Raw genomic sequence first — 21,295 nt, 5'->3', positions numbered from 1 at the left:
TTATATCTTTCAGGTTATCAACAAGTATGATCATTATGGTACAGCGGATACGGCGACTAGATAGTTACACTTAATTCCCTTCGGTGCCTAGATTCTAAGGCATACAATGCCACAGGCATGTGATTGCTTACACTGTGGTCCATCCTTGTTTTGAACTTTAGTTGGCCAAGGTGTACCAACATCTGAATGAATTCGCAAAACAAGTAATTACCGGTAATGACTTGGCATAAACCTGATTATTGCTTATACCCATAAACTGTCACACAACCAATCCAGAAACAGTAGGTTGGTGATGGTTGAATTATGATGTAATGAGGCTGACCACAACTTGACCCCAGCCGTACCTCCCATGACTTAATTGCGACGAACATCTCCGACGCCTATAGAGCCAAATATTATAAATTGGGGATTTCACCCACGCCAACAATACTTCTGGACATCATCGGAACTACTATATTTACTACATCCAATTTATTTCAAAACCACCATCACACATAATGGAGACTGCCAAGGTTCGCAAATACCTACCCTAACAGGGGTTCAATGCCATGAGAACTGTAGGCTAACTATGACAGAACGCTGCCAACTATGTCTCAGAGTCCGTCAAGGGTACTGGTCATGAGACTTCCAAGGAGGCCAACAAGCATGTCGCGAAGGATTCTGATGCAGGCATCGGCACCCGTGCTAGTGCCGCAAAGGACGCTGTGAAGGATAAGGGCAAAGAGGAGAAGCATGGCACCAAAGCTGATGTTCACAAAGGTAATTGAGGTCTCACGATTTATTCTTACCGCATTTCGATACTCACACATTTACAGAGGCCGCTAAGCACTAAAATTTCCTCGTGCTGAAGACGATGCCACTCCACTCGTGTTATCGCTATTGTTTAGTGATGAGTTGCTTGCCAATTTGAGAGGTTTGGATGATGAAAGGCAACGACCATGACAATATTTGCGAGGAAGGCATATTTAATGATATTATTGAAGAATCTGGATGACAGAATGACATGTTTCGTATAATGAGCCATGCCCGCCATATCATGGAGTGCCAGTTATTCCATCTGTACTATCTTAGCTCCATAATAATCACTGTCTTAAGGCTTCACTGTACAGTTGTTTTCGAATTCAGTTTTACCTCAACACTATGGCAGATGAGTCATCGTTATAACACCGTAATACCCCATGGAACCACGTAGAATCGCTTCTGACAATCTGGCAATATTGCCTGCCTGGATTCCCCTTCCCGCTGGTCCCATTTGACCCCTTCCTCCTTATTCTTCAGATAGAAGGCTATGCTCATGCTAACCTGCTACAGTAGAATTCGAAAACAAATTACCCCTCGGACACACTGGCTTTCTTTCGCAGCGCCCCCGCTCAGATCGCGCTAGGCTAGATTGGCTAGTCAAAGTCCCAACTATCCTTTCTCGATGTATTTCTGGTAGATCATCATAATTACCGTAATTACTGGTTTCGTCCAGACGCTGACCCACGCTTTGTTTCTCGACCCGTACGTCCGCTAATACTTCTTAGACCACTTAACAAACGACCCCTGTTTAGTCGTCAGAGCGGATTGGATTTCCGTCCTCTTAAGAGTCATTGTAATTTACCGTATTCTCCCATGGAAATCCTTAGTGGGATCTTGAACGGGGTGGGGACATCTGGTAATCTGGCTTGATCTACGCTCACTCTCTCTGTGAAGGCTGTGCTACTGTTGTAAAACGACTACAGTAGCCCTACTGGGCCAACAAAGCTCTCGTTTGCATCCTCGAATAGCTGTTACCCTATTCCAGCTTGTTTCCGCTAGTATCATCTATCCATAGCTGGTACCGCCCGTTGAATCATTAGTCCGCTTTGTTAGGATAGATGCTTGTGTGTGCTTTAAGTCTAAAATTGTGCTAATTGGCCGATACAAAATCCCAGTCTCTCGCTAGCAGCACCTGCGCTTGGTGGATTTTGGCCTCCTCCGCGTCCTCAAAGTGTTTGTGAGCCGACAACTGCCCGCTCTTGTCTGACCGGTGGAAGTAGGGAGAATCCACCTCGCAGTGCGTATATGTGTCGGGCAATTTGCCTTCGTACAAAAACGCTCGCACATGTTTCGCAATGCACACCGACGGTACTGCAACAGAGCAATGCCCATACCCTTTGACCTCGACGATCTGCGAACCCTCGAATGCCTCGTTCGCAGACCACGCAGCTATGAGGGGGCATACGGGGTCGTAAGTTGTCGAAAGTATGAGCAGCGGATGTGTCGTCTTCACACTTTTGCGTGGCACATAGGAATGTGTCTTTGGTACAGCCCAGTGTTGCCGCACGTAATAATTTTTGTTTTGCACAGGGCTGAACAGACTATGGTTGAATAAGGGCGCGATCTTATCCAAGAACGTCTGTCTGTCTCAGGCCAATGCATCGGGCCACTAATACCGTCGTTCAGGGTGATAAAGTCGTATGCTTCATGATTCCAATCCCGAATCTCCTCAACTCCATATGCTAGAAATGCATTTGTCGCATTCCCTTGGATCAGTCTGTACATATTATCCGCAAGGGCAGCCCACATTGAAGGTTTGTTCAGGGCCTCGAGAAACCCGTTGTACCAGACCTTCTCATAGTCAAGCAAGCCGTAAACGGAGTTGTTGATGTATACACTGATGGGCTGATCTCGAAGCGTGTCTATGTACGAGAGCACGGTGTCACGCAATTCCTCTTTGGATGCTGCCAACAAGGCCAGGGAGCAGTTTTCAGCTCCGCCGTTGATGCACTCGTCAAAGAAGCCATCGAGCACCGTGTCCGTGTCGATTAGTGACTGTGCTTCAAAAAGACCCTCGTACCACTCGAATTGATTTACAACCCCATCAATGATAACGCGCTTTGAACGTTCGGGAAATAGCCCTGCATATGTCTGACCTAGCAGACTGCCATAACTGAATCCCCAGTATATCATGTCTTGCTGGCCCAGAGCATCAAGAATGCTGTTCATGTCGGCGGCTGTCTGGGGAGTGTTGAGATACTTGGCATACTCGCCCATCGTGTCAGTACATGCCTTGGCAAAATTCTGCGCCCACGCATAGACTTCGGGGCTATCGCCTATTACATGTAGAGATCGAACGCGGGACAATTTCTGTCGAGTCCTATCGTCCGGATAGCAAGAGGCTATTGGTGTCGAGCTATTGACCCCGCGAGGGTCGAATGAGAGTAGGTGGAAACCTTCGCCGACCACGGCCTTCAGCTGCTCTCCTCGGCGGTAGAGAAACTCAAAGCCGCTAGCTCCAGGACCACCAGGGTTTAAAAGGAGATTTTGGGTCGCGTTGTTGCCTCGCATGCGAACAAGTGGGATGGTAAAGGTCCTATCTCCCGGGAACCCCAGATCGAATTGGTCCATAGGAACATTAATACTGCTGCATTCAAGGGGATTGCCCTTAAAGCTCCCACAAGACTGCCAGCTGATGAGCTCTTCATTGTATTTGAGGGGCCCTGATTCAGTCGTCGATGACAATATGCCCAGCCAGCTATGCAAAATAATGTAAAAGCATGATAAGAAAGATGGAATAATGACCCAGAACTTGGAACGCGAAACTGTTCTTTGCTGAGTCAATGCCAAGTCTCCCAGTATATGCTTCTCATCCATGACGTGTTTGCCGGTGGGGTGTATAATCGAGTGGCCCGGTTGCAGAGACGTATCCCCTTCAAAAGGTCAGAATTTGTTGAGTCAAGCTGGAAGAGAAAGCATGGTATGATGGTTTGCGCTACTACTAGTGTTGAATAGCGAGCGAGCGAGCATTTTACGGACAAAGTCACATGAGCAGGGAGCGACTTCCCCGCTGCACTAGGTGGGCGCTGATATTGGATTTGCTAGGGCCGCCTTTCGCCTACTCAGATTGAGAAAATTTTCAATTTCTTTTTGTCGCTTTGACGAGGGTAGTCGTTCTGGAAATAAAAAGGGTCTATTGTTAGGAACGATATATTTACCCTAAGACAGATTAGTGTGGTCTCGGGTACGGTTCGAGAAACAAAGCGTGAGTGCCCAGAGAGGGTAATCTGTTTTCGAATTTATTGTTTGTCCACAGGCCATTTCGGAGGTATGGTTTGCCCCATGCCGGATACCATGATTACGGTAATTCTAGTGATCTACCAGAAGTACATCATGAAAACAAATGGTGGGTACTTTCCCGGACCTAATTCAGTTTAGCTCGATCTGAGTGGGGCGCTGGGAAGGAAAACGTCAGTGTTAAAAGAGTAATCTGTTTTCGAATTCTACTGTATTACTCTAAGTAAAAGTTTCTTGTCTCGTAACTGTATTGGCGATCCAGAGAAATGCAAGCAAGCTAAACATAAAACAAGAGATTTACTGCACAACATAACTGCCCAACGTCGTCGTTGAATTGACAGTTGGCTTTGACAAGACTACGCTGAATTTCCACATCTTCATTTGGATGCTTCTCTGAGAATCAACCGTATATGTACGTAAATGCCCTCAATACTATTCTGATATATTTCAGAACACAGTGCAAATATAAACTAGTCTAAATAACAATCAGCGTCCCTTGATACTGCGACGATAATTCCAAATTCGATATGGCTGTCGGATTCGGGTTCTCAGTCGGAGACTTCATCGCAGGACTCAACCTCCTCAAACAATCCATTGATGCGGTTAGCGATTCGCGGGGCGCCCTCAAGGACTACCGGAGCTTGATTGGAGAAATAGACGTTTTACGCGACTGCTTGAAGGTTTTAGATGAACTACATATCGACGAGAACTCGTTTAGCGGTGAGAAGCAGGCTATCGAAAACGCCCTAGCCAACTGCAACGATTGTATCGGTAACTTTCTCTAATCAATTGCGAAATTTAAGTCGCCACTGCAGCCTGGCACAAAAGGGTGGACTTCAGCCATTCGGAAGATACGATGGTCCGTTTGCAAGAGAGACGATGTTCAGCAATTACGAACTCAGCTGGCGATCCACGCTTCTGCTCTAAATTTGCTAGTTGATTCTTTGCAGATGTATGCTCATTCTGTTTGGGGTACTAATACGTACATACTGTTGAGGCAATCCTTATGCTACAATATTAGATGCACATAGTTATAGCATGGATGGAAAGCCTAAAAAGTATTATCGATTCAACTCAAGCCCTATCTATCACATTTATTATTGACGTTTGTTAGATCTCTGACTTTTATAAATAAAAATTTAGAACTTCTGTATACATAAGCTTTTTTAAGTATTAGTAGAAAGATTAGCTTCTACTAGATCCTAGGTAATTTTTTTTTCTATAATAGGTTTAAGATCTTGGTAAAATAAATGCCTAAACGGGCGTTGAATATAGCCTTTTTAGGCGTTCGGTTTACTGTCACTTAGCTAGCGTTGGGGTGTAATGTAATATATTAAATAATCCACAATATAGACTGGTATCAAATGCCGCCAGAACTGGAAATGCAGATGCCAATGCGAATGCCGATGCGATGTCGATGCCGCGCAGAAAAGAAAGAAAAAAGAAACAGAAAAAAAGAAGAAAAATAACAACATTGAAAAAGGTGCCAGTGCAAACCCCCGCCAAATCAAGGCCAGAGTCAATCCAGTAGTCCGTCCGTCTGTCCAGTCCAATCCCGTAAAAACCAGTATCAATCCACCGTCATGTAATCATTATCATTCTGGCACAGGGTCCCGTCCCATATGCATCAATCCACTCCACTCCCTTCTTGCGAATCGCTAGTGTTCGCAATACCGCATCGCCGCTCAATTTCATCTCATCCCCCATCCTCTCATCTCCATCCAAAGCCCACTCCTCCCACGCAGCAGGCCTAACACAATCCAAACACCTAACAATCTCCACGCCCTCTGAAACCCCCCTCAACCGCACAAGAAGAGCAGATCTTCCGCCTCATCCAGCCGAGTTCATCATACAGATCGTCCCTGCATTTGCAGCTGTAGTTGTGGGCGCAGAGGCGCGTGCACCAGGACATGAGGATCCGTCACAGAGACGTAGACAGATATAGCATGCGCGTTCGGCGCAGAGATCACAGTCTGCGTAGGCGTCTAGGACTTGGCGGGTTGTTGGGCGGCGGTGGCAGATGTGGCATGGGCGGAGGGCGGAGGGGTGTGTAGTAGTAGTTGTTGCTGAAGATGGTGCTGAGGTTGGGGTGGTTGTGGGGTATGGGATTGGGACGAGAGTTTTGGGCGAAACAGGTGGTGAGTAAGGGTCTTGGGGTGTTGCGTAGATGTTTGGGGATAGGAGGGATGGTTGGGGCGTGGAGGTTAGGAGGTATGATGAATGTTGTGGGTGTTGTTGGTGTGGATGTTGATGTTGAAGTTGTTGGAGATGGCGGCGTTTGCGGGGAATGCATCTTGGTCTGAAGTCGAAGTCTTTCTCGGTTGATTGTTCGTGGCTGTGATTGTGGTTGTGATTGTGTCGGTGGACGATATATGGATCGCAGTTTGCGTGGTCCACCATAAATGGGACAAAAGAGGTTCTATTCATGCCATAATTGTATGTTAGATTTGATGGGATAGGCTGGGCTGGACTGGAGTAAACAGGAGAAGATCTTACGGGCGGGTTAGGGGGTCTTCATTTTCACGCTTGCGTTTCCTCCAGGCGAGGGCTTCTTCTGCAAATCCAGGCATGTGTATCCGGGATATATTTAGCCAGGGAAAGGGTGGGTATAAGAGGTTGAGTGAAGTGAAGTCGAGGGAATAATATGAAAGGGAGGTGAAGAGGACCTGCAGAAATTCCCAGCTGCCCTCACCGCCCGGAGGCGGTCAACGGCGAGCAGCATACAGAAGTATACTACAGTGGACTATTGTCTAGTATGAGGAGATAGTGAATCATTCATATCGTGGATTTATTTAATAAATATAGTATAAATACAAGAAGCAAATTTTTTAATTTGATCACTCTTTTCGTTGTTGTAGATCCACTGAGGAGCACATGCTCGTTTGCTTCACCAAACAGCCATGCCTGCATTTATTGATTATTGATTATTTATATGCCCTGCTCCCACTTCGCTTCTTCTTCTTCTTCTTCTTCTTCTTCTTCTCTTCTCGCTCTTCCATTCTCAGTTCTGCCTTCTTATTGCTCCCCTTATCATCATGGGGCTTTGTACGAGTAGTCATCATTCTTGATTCCTTCGCACGCCCCGCCGTCCTATCACGCACCCAGCTTTTAACATTCTATTGATCGAATTTTACAAATACTACCAATCCAGTGTTAAGTACATCTGGAAGAATTATCTACCACCCTTACTGCCAAACACCCCATCATACTTGCCCTTCCTCAACCCCCTTCCAGAGAATGCGGATCTCTCTACGCACCTCCCAGGTAAGGTTCATCAACTACTCTACATGACCCACCTAGGTCAATAACAACATATAAACTAGTCTCCTGTCACTACTACTTTCCAGGATGGATTGTGGACCACGAGAAACCATATGTTGAAAACAGCATGGTTCTGGTCTGCAATTTTGCCTTGAATGTCGTTGTTACCATCAGGCCTTTTGTTATGCGGTTCTACAATATCCCGTAAAGTGCTGTCCGAAAAATATGGAAAAGAAAAAGGAAAAAGAAACATTCGGCATTGATCGTATTGAACACCGCCAGTTGTAACACAACATAAATATATTAGTACTCTTCACTACTAGCTACGAGTATATCTACTAGTACTATATACACCCACCCACTACTCCAACCAAGCAGCAACAGCCCCCTCAAAAGCCTCCTGCATCCACTCCTCTTCATCAAACCTCAAATCTCCATCAAACCCATGCTCCCCATCCCTAACAGTAAGCGTAACACCCGGACCCCCCAACCCAAGCCCCTGCGCCTTCTCCACGAAACCCTCCACATCACCAATAGGAACAAGACTATCCTGCCTTCCATGAATAACCGCAATCCCACCCTTCGGAAATTCAACCCCCTCACTCTCAAGCTTAACAAAAGGATAAAGAACCCCACGATCAGCCCCCTCCGTACCCCTTTCATACAACCCACTCAAATGCCCATATTCCCCCCGCAGCAAGCATAAACGTCAAACTCTCCGGCACAGACCACGAGGACTTCACGCTCCCCAACTCCACACTAGCCATATACTCCTCATAAACCGATTCGGGCGTCGAATGACCAAACGGCGGATGCACCCGCGCTGACGAAAACGCACCCGGTTCAATCATCGGGTACGAAGCCGTCGCGGCACGAATCGCTCTCGGATGCGATAAAGCGGTATATATGCTCAACAAACCACCCGCCGAATCACCGGCCGTAAGTATGCGGGTTAAATCCGCCTCCGTGGGCACGGAGTGACTGCTCAATATAGCGCTGAACTCGGACGAATGCAGCCATGTCCAGAAATCTTCGATATCGGCGTAGATCTCCGGACTGGTTGCTTCGGGTAGGAGGCGGTAGTTTGGAGATACGATTATTGCGTTGTGCTTTGTGGCTAGATCGGATAGCCAGTGTGGGAAGAATAACATAAATAGACTGTCGCCCATTACGAGGCCGCCGCCGTGGTAGCGGATGATTATGGGGCGGGGACTGGCGGGGGCGGATTTTGGGATGAGGATGTCTGTTCGGATTTCGTGGGTGCCGACCTTTTTGTACGGGGCTTGGATTAGGTCGAAGTTGGCGATTTTGGGGTCCGTCATGGTGATGGTGATGGTGGGGTTGATGGGTTGGTGAGATGGCGGTAGAAATGATAAATGGTGTAGATGTTTAAGGGACAATGAGTATGTAGAGTGAAGTGGGTTAGAACTGGAAGTGGAGCTGGTCAATGATCCTCTTTATATACACTTGAGATAAATGATCCAAAGTGTCACGGTCTACAGCCGTATCCGAAGCGCACCTTTTTGCCCCATTTGGTCTCTCGGCCTTAAAATAAAGCCGAGGCCGCATCCTGCGGTGTCTACCGGGAGATTGGATTGACGACCGGGAGGTTAATTCGAATATCTCGGGATATGAGGTGGATTAAGCATGAATTAAACCTTCAACTTCATCCATGGGTATTGCATTGTTTGCACCACCTTTAAGAATAATGTTTGCAGATCTGGATCTCTTGGCCCACGCACGGGCCGTATCCCGAGATCCCGACTCTCGGCATTATCATTCTTATTCCCGGAATACGCTACCTGCAATGTGTTACGGATAGAATTCCGGCACTTCATGAGAATATAGAGCGCCAAAGTCGTCGCTTCGTCAGGATTTGCAGAGCCTTCCCTTTCCCTCTCCGCCAGGATGTCTTTACGTCCGTGAACCCAATTGCAATCATGATGCTCACACACCCACAGTTTCATTCACCAATAGCCCACCAGATACGTATCATGGCTTGTATCTTTATCCATTGTAGTGTGGTATGTCCAAGAAACTTGAACTCGCGCTGTTCTTACTGGCCTAAATGACAGCCTCAGGCTGGTGCTAAGAGTAGCGACTTCGCTAGCGCCAAGACGAACACGAGAAGGAGAACTTGAAGATGAGAGAGCAAATATACCTAGGAAAGAGGTCGATGTTATCTGCTATTATTGACTTCTCCGAGATGAAGAACGTGATCAGAATTGCAGCCAAAGAAACATATACCAGGAACGGAAGCGAAATGTTGATACTCCTTTGCTTTATTCGCACAATAGTCATGTGGTATCTTGAGAACTCGTTGTCCGTAGTACAAGGTCCAGGATTCCAGCTCGGTGTTGGACTTTCCCGGGATTTCTCTTCTCATGGGAGCTGGATCATTGGCAATGATGGCATGCCGATCAGATATTCCCGGTTTGGAACCATCTTCGTTTGGTAATCTGAGCAGCAACGTTGTGCTATCTGGGAACCAAGTAACAAATTCTGCGACCGGAGGAATATCAAAACTGATTATGTGATACTATACTACTGTACTCGTATATATGTACAAAAGTGGATGGCCTACTAACAATGATTCCTTACACCGCCCCCTGGTATAATCGAGATCCTTTCAAGCACCTCATAGTACTTAATTTGTTTCACAAGTGAACTACCTACTAGTATTGATGCCATAGTAGTAGGTTATATATATCTAGATAAAACATAACATGAAGCTCTGTCCCCAGTACACGGTCAACTCTCTTCTATTGCAAAGCAACATACTATGCTTAAGGATCCATCCGGATTAGTAAGAGACACGATGATGGTGGTAATTAGATAGAAAAGACGAGAACTATCTACTGTAGATTGGAGAACCTGGATGAGTGGACTCCTGGTTACTAGTATACTACTTAGGTAGTATCGCTATTATATATTGAACTACTGAGCTGTTATATCATCCAAGGTCCATTGGTCTAGTGGAATGACGTTCGGTTTTGATCGGTCAGACAAACTTCCGAAAGGTCGTCGGTTCGAACCCGGCATGGACCTTTTTTTTGCTTGATTTCCGAAAGTCGATAACTCGGGCAACCCGGCTTACTTTTTTTTTTTTTATAAAAAGATTTTAAAAATTTGTTCCTGATTTTTTGATGCTCCCGCAGAAATGGTAGTGTCTTCTGCCCCCCCTTAAGATCCATTCACTTCTTCATGACCTTGTTCGCGGATCTCGCATTTTTAGGAGTTCGGATGCCCGTCACAAAACTGCGGACCTCAAACCCCGCGACAGTGACTCTGGAAATAATCTACTGGCTATCTGATAAAATGGGTTGTTGTTTTTTTCTTTTTAATGTATGCTAGTGCTACGTATACCCTCTCCTCCCTTCGCATCTATTACCTAACCGCGCGCTACAAGTTTGATACATAACCAATCATCCGCGAATAAACACCAGCACTAGAAACCTGACTAAAGTTGGACTTTATGTATAATCCAACCATATACGCCACCGCTAAAAACAGGATTGCTTTTGTTTCATTTACCTTCAAGGCTGAGTTGTTGGCTTTGACCATCGAACGTCTTCCTGTGCCTTGCTCGTTTGACCAAGCGCCCAAGTATAGCTGGCGCCATCATGATGTTCCTATACCACCGGTCAATATTGTAAACATAAGGTCAATATATAAACTTTCAATCATCTCACCCGAGAGGCTATGAAATATCTTCAACTTCGTTCATTTCAACTTTTCTTAGTTATATCTTCTACGATACAAAAACTTTAACTTTTTTACTCTGTTTTGATCATCGTAAGGCTAGTTTGAGTCCAGCATTCTCATTCTAAAGCCTAATCACTTGCTTTCTACCAGATGGATGGAATATCTAGAGCTCATTTTGCAGAGTTTGAGTATCTCTTGCAGCAGCGCTACCCGGACTTGCCTCTCGCCGAAGCTTACCTGAGATATCACCAAGACAAATTGGCCCCTTTTGCGAAAGAGTCAGATGCAATTGAGGCGCTAGTTCGCAAATTATGCCGGCCAGCAGATATTGCCAGTGATGCTGGTGGGATAATCTGGCGTATTGGGAAGAACATTGTGGAGCAACATTCGGAGCCAAACCGGCCTAATGCCGACCTTCCTGTCGCAGAAGTCGGCTCGGATGATATCTCCACCCAGATGCAGCTGGAGATAGTCAAGAAATTGATGCACCAAACCGCGCGGTCCGATAATTCACTAGATCTCAGTCTAGATACTGTGGTGACAAACGCTGCTCTCATGACGGGCAGGGGCTCAAACATTATTTCAACTTCGACGGAAAACGTGGTCAGGGAAATCAACGGCATCAATATCATTGGACAGTCACTCGTTGATCATATCAACTACTATGGACGCTGGATGCAGACGGTTACATCCATTCAAATCGCTCAAGCGAACCAGGCAATCCAGGCCTTAAATGTGATTAGTGATCATCTCAATGACGGTAATAGCATTCAAGTTTCGGGTGCTGGTGGACCCGATGGTTTTGCCAAACCCGTCTATGATTATATCCAAAAAAGGATGAATGATGTCGATACGGCAGAGTTGAAAAACCATCGTTTTTTCGTCTACCACCCTGACACGAATTGGTATGGGGCTTTTCATAGGATGATCAGGGGTAACCCTCTACCACCTGAATTCTGTGCCAAGGCAGATAATCTGGATACGATATGTCGATTCATGGAAGATGTTAGGCGAACTTTAATAGACGAGTCGGTGAACGGGAAGAATGTTGTCTTCCACCTTCTTTGTCCATCTTGGTACACTATCTCTATCAAAGAGCCCCTTCATTTCCCAGACAGCCTTAGCCCATTACGAGTTGAGGGAGAGAAACATAAGGGCAAGGAGCTGGTTGAGCTCAATCTTCCGGCAGCCCCTGCTGGGCTCCTGAATGGGGTTGCAAATGTTCTTGACGCCAATGGGTGGAACAATATCGCACGGGGAGCTTCTGTCGCCACAACAATCCCAGCAGTAGGTTGGGGTATTAATGGTGCCTGTCTCGCGTTTGGACTCGGAGTGGGAGCGGTCACGGGGCTGGGGGTGTTCGTTGCCATGCCACTATGGTTTGGCACTGCAATGCCGGCTATGGGTGCGGCAGCTCCGATTATCGATGAAGCTGTGTATAATGCTCTGTGCGAGGAGGCGCCACGAGTGCTAGGATCTACTAATCGTTTAAATATACCAAGAAGATATGCCTGAAGAGTTAGATTGTTTTCCAATTGACACCACTTTGCTCCTACTAGTAGAATTCCCAATCAAGACACTGTACGACCCGGTGTCGTAAATGCGTAAATATTGGCAGTCGGACCTGAGAAAAGAAAAGCCGCTTGCTAGCAACTGTACTATTACAATACATCATAATAGATTCCTGCACAGCTTGTTAGTTCCAAGGTTAGAACGTGCAGCCACATGGATGTGTATCTTTGAATAGATTCACTCCACAACTAAAGTTGATTAGGACCTGCCATAATATTTTTGAAAATCTATTTTCTTGATTCATCTAGTGTCTGGTTACCTGCTTGTTGGTTGCTGGCCTTGATCTCGATATTTTACTTTATATTACTAAACATATGGCTCCTCCTCTGTGAGACACCTGCTTCAGACGTAAGCTCTTCCACTCTTCCCCGAAGATCTGATCCCGCCTAGACCATCAAGATCAAAAATAGAATTAATATTAAGCTTAATTAACACAGGCAGTGTCAACATACTACTAGTAGTATATATATAGAAATGTACTACCTAGTATACTCCATCCTCTACCCATCGTCTTCCTGGGCAGTGCAAGGTCTTGGCAATATGGAGGTATACCCGGCAAAAACCTTATCCGCGCCTAAAATTAAATTCGAAGTGAGACATCGAGGGAATGGAATTGGATACCATGTAGAATTATTTGCAGTAGATGATCTGTGAAATATTCATCTAGAGTATCTATGGATGCTAATATGCTAGTATACTAGTATACTAGTACTATCACAATATCTCAGTCATGTAAGTATTCCGTGGAGCACCCGAAGCCGCGGAGGGAACCCGCACCTTCGGAAGCGATCAGCCGATCGGGAGGAAATGGGACGGGACGGGGATACATCGGGATGCCGTAGGGGTAGACTTGCGAGCCGGGAAGATCAGATCAGATCAGTCCGGTTTGAAAAGGAGGCTGTGTTTGTTCTATTTATTCTACCCTAAATTGTACCCTAAACCCTGAGTTTGACTAGTGTTTAGCTGCGTCACTGAGATATCTGGGAATATCTGGGAATATCGTGGGGATGCTGGAAACTGCCGACGATCGGCAGTTGGCGGTAGTCGGTTATACGGTGGAAGTATAGGAAGTACGGAATATTAGATGAATGCCAGTGGGATAGGCAGAGTAGATAGTTGCAGGGTAGTATGAGAAGTATTCTACTCACGAGTGTACTCTATCAGTTATCTACTAGTTCGCTATACTATAGTACACTACACTGTCTACACTGTAGGGATGTATCTCCCACATCGTGGGGATGTGGGGAAGCAGAACTCCTTACAGCCTTGGAATATCTCATACTTTTCAAGTTTCTATTCTAGTAATTCTACTATTTCTAAACTAGTATCTCAACTAGTATTTCTATTATTTCTATTAATTCTATAATCCTAGCCTACAACTATATTCACCGCCTCTGGTTGGCTGCCTTGCGTAATCCATCCGATTGCGTCGATTTACTTTAAACACTTCCACTTCCACTTCCACTTCCACTCCGCTCCTCCACTCTTCACTCCTCCGCTCTCCACGCAACTCCCTCAATTCACCTCCCCCTCCTCCGCAGACATAGCATGTGTCCTGCTCAACTCACTCCTCATGGATGAGGGTTCCGACAAGGCCCCTCGACGAAGAGGGGTCTCACGCGCCTGCGACCGCTGTCGCAGCAAAAAGGTACCCCAATTCCTCCCAGCTACCCCATCCCACATTCAAGCGATCCCTACTAACTCACATCTCCAGGACAAATGCGACGGCATTCGTCCCACATGCTCCGCCTGCCAGGCCACCGGCCAATCCTGCTCCTACGACCCCCACGCAAAGAAACGCGGTCTCCCCGAGGGCTACGTCCGCGGACTCGAGAAGCTCTGGGCGCTATCGATATGTAACATCGACGGGTTCGAGGATAACATGCTGGCCATGCTCGGCGCGACCGCCGACTCTGCCGATCGTCGCGCTAAATTGATGTCTATCTGGTCCGAGGATACTTCTTCCGAGAGTTTACATGAAACTTGGAAAACGAGTCGTCTTTATGGTGCGCTGGAGAAAATGCTCTCCAGCTCGGAACAGACTCCTGCGACAGCTGCCGGGACGGGGAAACGGTCGCGCAATCCGAATGATGATCTAGATGGTGGTTGGGGGTATCGCTTTGGGAGAGAATCGAGTCCACTAGGCCCGACTGCGCCGCGAATTGTCGGTCCTGTTTCACTTTCGCATTCGTCCTCGCACTCGCCCACTGCGAAGCGCACACGATTGGCACAGTCGCAGTCACAGTCACAGTCACAGTCGCACTCGCATCCACAGTCCGATCGCGGTATCACCTCTTCCTCTCCGCAAACTCTCCAATTACCCGCGCAAACCTCCCAACTCCTCGACATCTACTTCGCAGCAACACACTCCTGGCTCCCAATCCTCGCAAAACACAATACCCTCCGCGCCTCCTACCTCTACGCAAACACCGCCGTCTCACTCACAGCCACAAGCCCCGGTTCCGGCGACCACGCCGCACTATGGGCAATCCTCAGCTACACAATCACTCAATCCCGAACCGATCCTCGCTCCAGTCCCGCCGGCACACTCTCACTGGCAAAAGAGTACTACACCATCTCGCGCCATCTCATTCCTCTCGAAAAAGACCGATACGAACTCGGTCACATCCAGGCATTACTACTACTCACGTTGGTGAATATGGGACTGGAAGATTGGACAGCGGCATGGTTATTAAGTGGACAAGCAGTGCGCATGGCGATTGCGATTGGTCTGGGCACTTCCACAGATATGCGACGATCTGACGAGACGAGGCAGGGCAAGGCGGTGTTTCTGGGCTGTTTTGTTATCGATTCACTTCTTTCTTTCCGGCTTCGGCGTTGTCCGGCTATGTCGGCGAATGATATTGCACCGGTCGGTTTATTGGAAGAAGATGGATTGGAAGAGTGGAATTCTTGGGCGGATGTTCTTCCTACGGCCGGCGCCAGCACAAGCACCAGCGCCAGCACCGCGCATGGGAAAGTTCCCCCTCGTCGGGGACCGCTGATGTCTCTAAGCTGCTTCAATCGCCTGGTCGAACTAGCCAGTGTTCTGAACAAGATCTCGCGCAATCTCTCAATGGGGTACAAACCCTCCACATTCGCACAGCAACTAGTCATGGACCTAAAACAATGGGACGACGGACTCCCACTCGGCTGTCGTCTAATCGGTCCGGAAAGTATCTACCCAGAACGACACTCGGCACTACTACCGCACCAAAGTTATCTAGGACTAACATATGTCGCGACCCTACTCTGGTTGTATATCTCTCTCATCCCGGGAGAACAGGGCTTACATCGCTCGCAACGACCCGCGACCGAGGGTGCGAAGAAATTACTTTATCGCGGGTTATCCATGTTGGCGCAGCATCTGGATAATTTCCCGATTTGTGGTCTGCCGCCTATGTTTGAGTTCGGTCTTCGGACTATCTCTGAACAGGCGTTCTCTTTACGGCAGAATGTTGATGCGCCGGATTCGTTCCCGTTTGTTCGGTGGGCGGATGAGTTTCGTCAGAAGACTGCTGCTCTTGTGTCGAGTTGGCCTGCTTATGGGTCTCTTGTTGTGGCGATGGAGCGGTCTCAGCAGACACAATCACAGACACAGACCCAGCCGAATGGGTATAACCCGTCAACAACAACCTTTGGAAGTGGAGTCATGCCAGCGCCGATCACGGGCGTTCCGAGTGTACCTGTTCCTGTGCCTGAGCAAGTAAACTACGCATCTTCCATCATGGGAATCAGCATGCCGGTAGACGGGCAGTCATTAACGCCAAAGGACACTATCATGGAGAACACGGATCTAGCCATGATGCCAGTGGATAATAGGTCTGGACCATTAGAACCAATGGAGATGGAGAAACTACCACAATCACAATCGCAACCACAACAACGACCAGATGCAGTATATCCATCTCATCCACAACCACACCCACACCCACACCAACATTCACAACACCCCTCAACCCCCGACTCACCCTCAATCCTATCCAATTCCACAAATCCAAATCCAAATCCCTACCCAACCTCCAACTCTATACCCGGCCCCGGTCCAGTCCCAGTCCCGTCCCCGAAGATCTAGACGCAATATTCAAAGACCTAGCCTACCTCGACACAACAGAATGGTCTCACAACCGCGAAGCAGGACTGAAAGATTTCGGATTCCTAGATGACTCCACGTTCCAGGCTTTCTGTCATGATCCTGATCGGCTTGGTTCGCAGCCTCTTGTTCATCCGCCTTCTATTGCGGATATTTGGCCGCCTCCTGGTTTCTTTCCGGAGACGTTTCGGGATGTTGGAGATCGATAGTAGATGAATGATATGGGAGGAGGGGGTGATATAGTGGAGATGGGGTGATGGGAGGGGGATTGTATATATATGTTGAAAATTTATGTAAATAGCTCTGAATTTCCATTTTGGCTGTTGTTATACAGTGGGTGTTGCCCACTATACCGGCCTTGGCGGGTATGCCACTATTATGACACTTTCATGTGCACAAGTATAGCTATTCGGGCAATAAAAATTAATTGGTGGTCTTGGATGCGGACAACAGTTATTTTGAATGTTTTATCATGGTGAATCTACGTCAACGCCCCTCCCCCACGTGCCATCTACCCCTGAAGATCCCATTGAAACTAAAAAGAACCGAACGGGTAAGTAGTTGCTCCACCAAAAGCTTAATCATCTTTAAAGCAGGCTACAACAATCTATTGCATACTATTGAACGATATCGAGTGGAGGTTATTGACGTGCTCGAGGATTTTCGTGTGGAGGGGCACGGTGAGCGTGCACTGCCACGTCCTGGAAGCACTGCCCATGACGAAATAAAATGCAGAGTACGGAGTAGCGGGGACGAAGATCGACTCGGGTTCTACATATTTACTGGTACTCCATAGCCATGTCATATTTAAAAGAGCTGGTCGAATACGGCGTCATGATAGGGGTTTATTGTGGAGATCAGGGGTTCAAGTTTGCGGCAATTTTCAAAAAGACGCTTATATCGCGACTAGTGTTTCATCACTCTTGGGTAATTGATATCACTTTTATTGCGACAGCCCTGCCGCTCCAAGGTGGCTTGGTTATCTCTGGGTAGAGTAAATGGCTTCCAAGGTTGTTGAGTTGGGAGAGACATACCAGTATACGAGTCCAGTGTTTATGGGCGAGATATTGCAATTTTGCATATTAGAATGAAAATATTTGAACTGAATAAAATGGAGATGAAGAATTTGAATGTCTATTAAGAACAAATGAGGGTTATGAAAGGCTTTTCTACCTGCCCAGGTACCAGTAGTCGATATTCCTTCTCATACATCATGCAACTCGGTAATATTGTGCACCCACAGTAATATAGATGTGCCGCTAATAATTACGGAGCGCTAAGGAATAATATTTGAAACACGCAGCATGGACGAAAACGCATTTCTGGCGTGTCTGAAAGTAAAGAGGGCAAAATACTAGTAACACTCGAAGTTGGATATATGTCCACCTAGTAGGGCTATGTATTTCCAGTGAGTTCGTAGAGGCATTGCTCTGGAGGCCACACTTCCGTGATTTGACTATATTTTCCAACTACGCTCGAGTCCAATTGCTGAAGCAAGGGGCTGTAGTTTAATTGAGCAATTTAAACAATTCTTCAAACTATTGTAACTCATACTATCACATAAACAGATTGTGGACTTGTGCTTGTTTCAGCTGTCAGCAGAATGCTGAGTCATCCATCAAGATCAACCTCGGTTCGCCGACTTCGCCTCTTCTCCACTTCAACATTCCCCACAGTTTCACCTTCAACACAGTCAACTTTAACTTTGAAACCCTTGGAACAAGAATGAGTACCCTCAATCTGCTGCATGTACATGCACTTGATCCATGAGAACTCGTACTCTGCACTCTGCTTCAGCTAAACGCCTGCCCCGAGACATCATCCCTGGCGATCTCTACCCTCCTGGACACCCCACCAGCCCCAGTGCCCCCCGGCGCCAGTCGATCCTTGCTTCGTCTGCCAAAAAACCCGCAACCGATGACGCCGGCCGTGGGTCGGCGGGTGGTTCTTGAACCCTCGCCACGGCCTCGTTGGCCCCTGGCCCGCGTGGTCGCTGATCTCTCTCCAGCTTGCCCCAATGCATGACCTATCACTCCAGCGCTTCGTTGCCGCCGTCGAATCAGCAATGTCCCTGAACTGCAATTCTCCATCGATCGCCAGCCTGTGGGAGGGGGGCATGGAATGGCGAACGCGAACCGTTCTGTCCTGTCTTGTCTTTGTCAAGGCTGATCACCATCTCCCTTTTTCTGTCCCTGCTGCGCCTTCATTTTCACCCTTCTTTCACTTCTTTCACTTCTTCTAACTGCGACGACTTCTTCTCCTCTCTCTGCTCCTCTCCATGGCTCTGCCTTCCTCTACACTCCTTTACTGATCGTTCATTCTTTCCAACCCGCGACAATGTTCACTTCCCCACGACGATGGATTTTCATCGTCTCTCCACTCATTACCCTGAGCCTGATTTATTACCTCTACCTCAACCCCCACGGCCACTCGGTCGCCGCCCATAATGCCGAACATTCTATCCACGCCGAGCAAGGCCAGATCATCATCGAAGAACCGAAAACTCCTCCGACCAGTGACTCCACCCCCAAGACACCCAAACCCACCAAACAGGAGCTTGAGGAGAACCAGTGTGGCCACATTCGCCGGGATATGGATGATGTCTTCGTCGTCTTGAAGACTGGCGCCACGGAGTCTCAACAAAAGGTCCCCGTGCAGCTCCGCACCACCCTCCAATGTGTCCCCAACTACGCCATCTTCTCCGATTATGAGGAAACCATTAGCGGCGTGCCAACCTACGATGTCCTCAGCAACGTGACCGAAGCAACGATGAACAGCGAGCCCGAGTTCAACATCTACCATCGTTTGCAACAGGTTGGCCGGGAAGGCCTCACCGATGAAGAATGGGGTGACCACGAGAACGGTCCCTTTGGAAAGACCAACAACCCCGGATGGAAGCTGGACAAGTGGAAGTTCTTGCCCATGATCGATGGGGCATTGGAAGCGATGCCGGATGCCAAGTGGTACATCTTTATCGAAGCCGATACTTACGTCGTGTGGCCCAACCTGATCAACTGGCTGGCCCACCTGGACCACACTCGAAGCTATTACATCGGAAGCCCCATGCAAATCGGCGATATCCTGTTTGCCTACGGAGGATCTGGCGTTATTCTCTCCGCCGAGGCGATGAAGCGTCTTCAAACATACCGCTCCAAACACCAAGCCGAGTTGGAGAAGATGACCGCCGATGAGTGGGCTGGAGACTGCGTCCTCGCGCGGGCCTTTGACCAAATCAAAATCCCACTCACTTGGGCCTGGCCCATGATGCTGACCACTCGACCCTGGGAGATTGATCACTTCTCCGAGGGTTACGGTCGCCAGCCCTGGTGTTACCCCGCTGTTTCGTACCACCGCATGACCCCTCGAGACATCGAGGAGATGTGGCAATTCGACCGGACATGGTTCAGAAGTGGCAAGAATGCTCTTCTCCTCCATGCCGATGTCTACCGTGAATTCATTCACAACGGTAGCCTCGCTGGACGCGATGATTGGGACAACATGTCACCCACTGATATAATTTTCGATGAACCCACCAAGCCTTCGCTGGAGAGCTGCCACCAAGCCTGCTCGCAGAACAAGGAGTGTCTGCAATACACCTGGAACCAGAAAGAGAATACTTGCAAACACGCCTCTACGACCTTCCACGGCGCTGCAAGCAATGGCACATACTCCGGCTGGATGACCCACCGTGTGCAGAAGCTTCTGCGAAACTTCCAGTCGTCTTGTCCTCAAGTCGAGTACATCTTTTGAAGCGAGCCATGAACATAACACCAACACCAACACCCGTTTAGCATTTTCTTTTGACCTCTTGTCTTGTCTTGTATATATACCATTCTCTGCACATACTTTCTATTTTCCTCTCTGCCGCGATTCCTTTTCGCAGCAAGGTCATCGGCGAGGCGTTGCTGGCATTTCACGCACTTCTGCTCTGCATTTCTTTTACCTTTTCTTTTATTGTCTGCTGGACGGACTTGAGACTCCGAGTCGCTTGCATGGGATCCAAGGACCCGATCAATGCATCAATTTGACGATGAAATATAGTCAATCATACAAAGAAATAAATATAACATTTCCAACGTTCAAATTCAAGTTCTTACGGGATATCCTTAGTTACCAGTAAAGAAACCAAGTAATGAATTGGCCAAGACGGCAAGCCGAGCCGAGCCGAGCCAAAACCACCGGCCAACGAGTCGAAATTCCGTTTATAAGCTAAGATAGCTGGTATATCAACCTGATAAGCCAGACCCACAACTCAGTACCTAACCCGAGCTCGTATGTAGTTCAAGTTGGTATTCATTGTTCTACAAGAGGTGATTCAAATGCTGACTGATCTTGCATTGGGAGTTAAGCTTAATACATCTCCTTCTTGCCTGCAACTACTAAGCTAATGTCTGGGGCCCTCGGCTATTCCCTTCAACATTAAGCAACATCAATATCAACATCCGATGATTCCTCAGCTCTGTTCTTCACGCTATCCAGAAAAGCCTGCAGATCAAAAGTGCTGTTTATATCTCTAATACTGGCTACTGACAGACAAATCATGAAGATATGTATAGGATGAAAGACTACCTGAGCTCAAAGAAATTAGATATAGCGGTGTAGACCCTGAGCCGGTTCCAAGGTTGC

At 47.6% G+C, this 21,295-nt stretch overlaps 8 protein-coding genes across 8 annotated transcripts; 5 read left to right on the top strand and 3 right to left on the bottom strand.

Annotated features, from left to right (window-relative positions):
- Positions 1-497: 497 nt before the first annotated feature.
- N7481_002898 (uncharacterized protein) lies at positions 498-832 on the top strand (the record flags this gene model as incomplete). Its single annotated transcript, XM_057262117.1, has 3 exons — positions 498-512; positions 576-759; positions 816-832. The coding sequence occupies 3 exons, from the start codon at positions 498-500 to the stop codon at positions 830-832; spliced, it is 216 nt and encodes a 71-aa protein (XP_057127049.1).
- Positions 833-2,250: 1,418 nt separating this feature from the next.
- Positions 2,251-3,618, bottom strand: N7481_002897 (uncharacterized protein; the record flags this gene model as incomplete). The annotated part of the gene is made up of 1 exon (XM_057262116.1): positions 2,251-3,618. The coding sequence occupies one exon, from the start codon at positions 3,616-3,618 to the stop codon at positions 2,251-2,253; it is 1,368 nt and encodes a 455-aa protein (XP_057127048.1).
- A 947-nt stretch (positions 3,619-4,565) lies between these two features.
- Positions 4,566-4,823, top strand: N7481_002896 (uncharacterized protein; the record flags this gene model as incomplete). The annotated part of the gene is made up of 1 exon (XM_057262115.1): positions 4,566-4,823. The coding sequence occupies one exon, from the start codon at positions 4,566-4,568 to the stop codon at positions 4,821-4,823; it is 258 nt and encodes an 85-aa protein (XP_057127047.1).
- Positions 4,824-5,868: 1,045 nt separating this feature from the next.
- On the bottom strand, positions 5,869-6,608 carry N7481_002895 (uncharacterized protein; the record flags this gene model as incomplete). The annotated part of the gene is made up of 2 exons (XM_057262114.1): positions 5,869-6,457; positions 6,535-6,608. 2 exons carry the CDS (start codon positions 6,606-6,608, stop codon positions 5,869-5,871), a joined length of 663 nt encoding a protein of 220 aa, XP_057127046.1.
- A 1,052-nt stretch (positions 6,609-7,660) lies between these two features.
- On the bottom strand, positions 7,661-8,621 carry N7481_002894 (uncharacterized protein; the record flags this gene model as incomplete). Its single annotated transcript, XM_057262113.1, has 2 exons — positions 7,661-7,909; positions 7,965-8,621. 2 exons carry the CDS (start codon positions 8,619-8,621, stop codon positions 7,661-7,663), a joined length of 906 nt encoding a protein of 301 aa, XP_057127045.1.
- A 2,533-nt stretch (positions 8,622-11,154) lies between these two features.
- N7481_002893 (uncharacterized protein) lies at positions 11,155-12,519 on the top strand (the record flags this gene model as incomplete). The annotated part of the gene is made up of 1 exon (XM_057262112.1): positions 11,155-12,519. The coding sequence occupies one exon, from the start codon at positions 11,155-11,157 to the stop codon at positions 12,517-12,519; it is 1,365 nt and encodes a 454-aa protein (XP_057127044.1).
- A 1,630-nt stretch (positions 12,520-14,149) lies between these two features.
- Positions 14,150-16,878, top strand: N7481_002892 (uncharacterized protein; the record flags this gene model as incomplete). The annotated part of the gene is made up of 2 exons (XM_057262111.1): positions 14,150-16,398; positions 16,476-16,878. 2 exons carry the CDS (start codon positions 14,150-14,152, stop codon positions 16,876-16,878), a joined length of 2,652 nt encoding a protein of 883 aa, XP_057127043.1.
- A 2,128-nt stretch (positions 16,879-19,006) lies between these two features.
- N7481_002891 (uncharacterized protein) lies at positions 19,007-20,419 on the top strand (the record flags this gene model as incomplete). The annotated part of the gene is made up of 1 exon (XM_057262110.1): positions 19,007-20,419. The coding sequence occupies one exon, from the start codon at positions 19,007-19,009 to the stop codon at positions 20,417-20,419; it is 1,413 nt and encodes a 470-aa protein (XP_057127042.1).
- Between the last annotated feature and the right edge of the window lie 876 nt (positions 20,420-21,295).

The sequence above is a fragment of the Penicillium waksmanii genome (genome assembly GCF_028829765.1).
Source record: "Penicillium waksmanii strain IBT 27052 chromosome Unknown utg000002l:1.0-3326099.0:1.0-3328782.0, whole genome shotgun sequence".
In the NCBI taxonomy this organism is placed as follows: domain Eukaryota; kingdom Fungi; phylum Ascomycota; class Eurotiomycetes; order Eurotiales; family Aspergillaceae; genus Penicillium; species Penicillium waksmanii.
This window is presented reverse-complemented; position numbering and strand designations above follow the sequence as displayed.